This window comes from Phaseolus vulgaris, chromosome 2, assembly GCF_051622355.1.
Source record: "Phaseolus vulgaris cultivar YP4 chromosome 2, ASM5162235v1, whole genome shotgun sequence".
NCBI lineage: Eukaryota > Viridiplantae > Streptophyta > Magnoliopsida > Fabales > Fabaceae > Phaseolus > Phaseolus vulgaris.
The window spans coordinates 32,760,354-32,766,414 of NC_143499.1; the positions used below are offsets into that span (position 1 = coordinate 32,760,354).

At 31.7% G+C, this 6,061-nt stretch overlaps 1 protein-coding gene across 1 annotated transcript; it reads right to left on the reverse strand.

The window, feature by feature from the left end:
- Positions 1-223: 223 nt before the first annotated feature.
- Positions 224-5,796, reverse strand: LOC137809710 (agamous-like MADS-box protein AGL30). Its single transcript, XM_068610803.2, has 10 exons — positions 5,612-5,796; positions 3,603-3,662; positions 3,488-3,506; positions 3,292-3,356; positions 3,167-3,182; positions 3,026-3,087; positions 1,332-1,428; positions 1,183-1,230; positions 958-1,082; positions 224-680 (listed from the first exon to the last, which is right to left on the reverse strand). The coding sequence occupies exons 1-10, from the start codon at positions 5,794-5,796 to the stop codon at positions 281-283; spliced, it is 1,077 nt and encodes a 358-aa protein (XP_068466904.1). The 3' UTR covers positions 224-280.
- Positions 5,797-6,061: the final 265 nt, after the last annotated feature.

A 6,061-nucleotide genomic window follows, 5' to 3' on the forward strand; every position in this document is an offset into this window, starting at 1 on the left:
TTTCTAGCTGGGCTATCAAAGGGTGCAACACTATCACAAGGAATTCATGCAACAGGAATGCCAGACAAATATTCAAGACATATATGAGTACAAATTTCTCCATAATACTTTTAAAAGAGAAAAACAAGAAGAAGAAAAGTAAAATAAACTTCTTCATAGGTTAAAATTAATTTATGTACAAATTAACTTATATATAAATTAATTTATCTTTTTTCCTGTTTGAAAGTATTGATGGAGAAAGTTGTTCAAATATATGATAAATAACATAAAGAAGGTAGTGCTATGTGAAGCCAAAGTGAATTTTAGTGGAGCTTGCCTGGGCATACAACTGCTCATCAAACATAGTAACACCACAATGCCCAGATGTGGAAGCCCAACCATGGTGATTAGAATCATAACCAGATCTAGGTGCTTCTAAGCTTCCATTCACTTGATAATCTACAGGATTTTCATGTGGATTGATCTCTGCAGTTGGTTGAAACTTCAAATTATTCAGTAAATTAAAATTGTATGGCAGGTATGGAAACTGTCCATTCAATTGTAGTCTCATATTTGCAGTACTGCTCATGTCACTGAGGACCCCATTTTCTTGTGCCGAGTTAGACATCTCATTCTTCATACTTGACCCAAGATAACTCGCATAACTCCCAAAAGATGAACTTGCAGATCCCTCTACATCTCTGAGGATTTGGCAAATAAAGGGTGTTACAAACTTCACACAAACCATCATCATCACCTACCCTGTCCTTGGTTTACAAATTCATATGCAGAAGAGAACATGATGTGGATCATTTTGATCAAAACATTTTCCAATTTAATAACTAATGAGTTTTAAACCATTTATAAGATATTCTGCAGTAATGCTTACTAGTACAGCGATGCGCCAAGCAATCACTGAAGAATGTCCAAGAACAAGTATTGAAGCAATGAATATAGTTCTACTTCAGAAAAACTCACTTGTGGATAAACATGCTTGAGTCCTCAGGCAAAACTATATTTTGGCTGTCACCATTTGCAATCCATGAAAGAGGTTGGAGATGCTGCTCTGCACTCATTCTAAAGGGAATATTCATTTCATTGAACTGGAAGATGAAAATAGTTTAGTCTTGTTGTCTTCTTTCTCTATAATATTGAAACTAACTCTGGGAAAGAAAATTAATGATCACCTAAAGAATTTTTTACCTGATTATTGCATTGCAGCGACACAAGTTGCTGCTTTTTTATATTTTCCTGCAAAAGATGATATATCAGAAGAAAAATGATCCATAACCTTAGAACCATGATGACATCGTTTGAAAGGAAGCACAGTTATAGGATAAAGGAATGCATACCTTACGGGTTCGAATTTGATTAAGGGACTCCCTGAGTGAATTTTCCATCTGTCCTAGTTGTTCCACATTGGTTATTTTATCAAACTCAGTCCAATAACTGCATAATCAAACAATAAATAAAGAGTTTAATGTTAGTGCAAATTTTTTACATTATTAACTAATCAAAATACATTTTAGTGACTTTTAAAGGTATTTTATACATGCAGTAATTGAATAATAGTGCAAAAACACTTTTAACAGTAATGTAACATATATTATTTATTTATATAAAATTTAATAGACATGCATTGTCCATGAAAAATATTTTTAGTCATTAATATTAATGACAATCAATTTGTTCTACATGATAATATGTGATTAGAATTTAAATGACTATTGCAAACTAATAAAAACTAGTTATCATAACATAACAGTAGTCGTCAAAATAGTAAAAGTAAAATTGTATGATAAAATATGTACACTAAGTATTTATGGAAATTAGTTATGTTAGCATCTATATCTATAATTATATATAAAGTACAGGGATGAGTTGTTTTTGTGTAGATATTTTGTATCCATGTAACTATCACTTTGTTTCTTTCTCGTAACATTTTCAAAATCTTACATCTTCCAATAACACAGCACATCACAAACTACTTACTTTTTATTATCTAATTACTATACTCACTTTTTTTCTTAAAATATAAAGAAACAGAGTATCTAATTTTCACTAGTATTATATAAAGATAATATAATTTTTTATAGATACTTTGATGTCACTTTTAAGTAAAGAATTTTATTTTTTATTAATTGTATTATATGAAATGATGCAATTTTTTATAATTTGTTTGTCACTTTAAATTAGATAAATGTCTCATTTTCAGAAAAAATTAAACTCTCAATGTAGCCTTAACTACTCTCGAGTTTCTTTGATTTTCAGTTTATTATTTTCTTTCTCTCGCATCACTACAAGAAAATCTTGAAATAGAAAAGAAACAAAAAATAATTAATTGTTATAGTTACTAAATCAGAGACTACTTTAGAGACTAAAAAAATTTGGTTTCTAAATTAGTTTCTATTATTGTTAAATAGTTTCTAATTGGTATCTAGATACCAAGGTTTTAACTACCAATTATTTAGATCCTAAATTTGGTAGCAAAAACTTTAGTTGCTAATTAGATACCAATTTAAAAATAATTTAACAATAATAAAAACTAATTTAGAAATCAAATTTTTTTAGTCTCTAAACTATAGCAACTAATTTTTTTTTCTTTTCTATTTCATGATTTTCTTGTAACGTATGGTTTAGTTTTTTTTCTCTATGTTTTTGTTTTTTTTAGTTTTATGCTATCGTTACAAAATTATTTTTTATTTTTAAAATTATATTATTTTAATATAATAGAAATACAAAAACACTAGTAAAGAACTACATGTCTTTACTGGTTTATAGATAAAGAATTTAATAGACATCCTTTATTAATGTAATTTTTTTAGGTTATCAACAAATTAGAGTCATGACTTTTTGACATAGTTATTATTAAAATCAATTATCACATTACACTTTGTATTGACACTTTTAATGTATATATTAATTATTTATAAATAATTTAATAAACTTGAATAGCTAAATATTTCTATATTATCAACCAATTAATTAGAAACCATCCTCTCAATACAACTAAGATAGATATTAGCTAAAGAAGAAAAAGACTCACCTTAATCTCTTATGAGTTTCAGAAATTTGAGACTGTAATAACCTGGCTTGATTACTCAAATCCTGCCCAATGTCATTTAGTGATTTATAACAACAACCCTAAAAATGAACAGATTAACAGATAATTTAATTGTGTAGGTACCTCAATAGTTTGACTACTGTGACAAGGAAAAAAAAAGAAAAAAAAAATGTTTCAGTGACAGAACTTATATAAATGATTATATATTTTAAAAGAATAATTATTAAGCTAGTGTCAGAATGACATACCTTGTACCCAGAAATTCTTGTATATTTACATCATGATCTAACTTCTTAAACGTTTTCTTCAGTGCCTAAATTTTCAAATGGAGACATGTCATTAATAAGAATCATTATAATTATAACTATGAATCCTTTCAAAAAGAGAAAAAGGACCATGTATATCTGGGTATGTATTTTGCACTCAATTTTTAGAAAAGCTTACCTCAAGAGTCTCCAACTTCCTGTTGCAATTAATTGAAAAAACCTTTTGTTAAATTATTGTATTACTTTCTATTAGTTGGAACAAATACACTATATCATGTTTGCGTGAACTGCACCTTTTTGCCCTTTCCTGAGGAGTTAGTTGAGCAAACTTCGCAATAACTTCCTCTAAGTTGCTAGATCCACCAAAGAGGAGAGTAAATAATCAGGAGAATGGTAACACAACATATATTTCTTCCAATAATTGCTCGTAAAATAAGAAGGAACAGAAAAAAATTAAGCAAATTCAATCTTTACACTGTGAACCAATTTTGAATAATTCTATGTTGTTTTTCAAATTTATGTTTCAGTGATAACATAAAAGTGTCTTTACTTTATCGGTTACTTCAAATTAAATTCACTAGTTTGATTCAGTTTAGCATTTTTTTTTATCACTAATAAAAAATAAATAAATGGGAATCACTTCAAGGGTGGTCCAACACATAGAATTCAACTCCTAACTTGACACGCAAAACCGTTGGACAAAGGACCAACCAAACCAAGCACTAACTAGCTTTATCGAATCAGCCGTATACAGGCCAAAAGATTCATAACCCAATAAGGGTAGAAAAAATAAACTTCGCGGGACTTTGCAGCAATCCAAGACCACACCTTTACTTGCGCTGAGGCAAAAACTTCTAACACATTTGCCACTCCTCCATTAAAGACGGTCGAGTTCCTATGCTTCCAAATTTCACTTACAATTCCAACCCAAACCCAAATTGCCTCCCAAACATCATTAACCGAATCAGATGTCTGACTCAACATGAATTGGATAAAATTTTGCATAGGATCAAAATGGATTACGAACGACACTCCAAGCCACTCAAAGCAAAGACACCAGACCCTCCAAGAAAAGTCACAAACGGAGAACAAGTGACGCGACGACTCTTCAACCTTCCTACACAAGCAGCATACAAGGTTTTCAACCACCACCCCGCGCCTTACTAAATTAACCCTAATCGCAATCCTATTTTCCAACACCCTCCAGACCAAGAAAACAGCAGAAGACAAGGCTTTACACCTCCACAATCTACAGTAAATCGGAGAGAATTCTCCATCACTAACCCTCCTTACCTTAATATAAGCTGAGTTAACAGTAAAACTTTGAGACCCCTCAGCCTTCCAGACCCAGCTATCCACCCCTCCCGCATCCATCTTTACCCCTTGTAACAACTGACTCAACTGCTCCTCCAACAACTTCTCCCAGTCAAAGAGGGATCTACGCCATCACATATGCCAAATCCAAACACCACTAGACCAGTTCCCAATCTCGGCCACCTTAACAGCTTTAGCTGTGCTCAGCGAATATAATCTCGGAAACATTCCCTTCAGGGCACCACAATTCAACCAGCTGTCCTCCAAGAAAGAAATATTTCCTCCATCACCAACTTTCCGCTCAACCCCATCTTCAAAACTTCTGCCCCCATTCCTACCAATTCAGCGCAGCATGACATACTTAACATATAAAATTACTGGTCTAAAAGCATGATAACTTTAATGTCTGATCTGAGTTAAAGCCAACACCAGTTCTTTGGCTTCTAGCACAAGATACAAAGTTTCAAATTCGTAATCCTTATCAAAACACATACATTCACTGCTTAAAAAACTAATTCGTATTCACTGACCATAAATCTTCCTAAAATTCCTCTCAATTCTACTACATATAAAACACTATAAAAGGATTCCTAAATATCTACACAATGAGGTAGCTTATTGCTATGTGGATTGTAATCGTTGCTAAGTTTTATAATTGCTCTAATAATCGATATATATAGATGTCTCATGTGCTCCTTAACAGCACACACAACCATACTTATGCCACTATTGACATGCAGAAGTTAGAATGGAACATTGGAATTTTTGTTTTTGTTTTTCTTATTATAAAAATGAAATAGAAATTGCAGGCCATTGCAATTGCAGAGACACTACAGAGAAACATGATCGAAACTACTACTAAAAATGGGTTTTAGATGTCAATATGCCTTTATTATTCAGTCAAACTAAGATTAATACATAGCTAGCTATGAATGTAATGTAACTATATAGGACATGATGAAACAATTTGAATGTTATTAGGGTTTACCTGCGTCTCCCCCTACATACCGAAGGCTTTCCATTTGGTGCAAACATGAGAAGTATGATATCTATATCACACAATATAGATAATTCAGCAGCTTTTTTCATAATTCCATTTTTCCTTTTAGCATATGTTGCTTGCCGGCCATTGGTGTTCTCCAACCTCTTTATCTTTAGTTTTACCCTGCCCATCCTGCACATTATTATGTATATACGTAGTTAACAACCACAATAAGCTTTATAGTTATACACATTATGATGTGTATATATACCTTACTATTCACAGAAATAGATTCCAAATATATATAGACCCTAGCTCCCAAAAGCACTTGCTTTGCATTTTCTAGATACAAATTTCAACACAACCCATGCTGCAAAATCATATTCATTTCGACACATGCTATTGCCCCTCAAGATTCACATATCAGAACCAACGAAGATCTTTGATTAAAAAGAA

What these genes read in the sequence shown, in the direction of transcription:
- LOC137809710 (XM_068610803.2), bottom strand. Translation starts at nt 5,796, where the DNA reads ATGGGCAGGGTAAAACTAAAGATAAAGAGGTTGGAGAACACCAATGGC. An exon ending in ATCAAATTCGAACCCGTAAG is followed by an intron (nt 1,231 to 1,331) that starts GTATGCATTCCT and finishes CATCTTTTGCAG; the next exon opens with GAAAATATAAAAAAGCAGCA. An exon ending in CGCTGCAATGCAATAATCAG is followed by an intron (nt 1,083 to 1,182) that starts GTAAAAAATTCT and finishes TTCATCTTCCAG; the next exon opens with TTCAATGAAATGAATATTCC.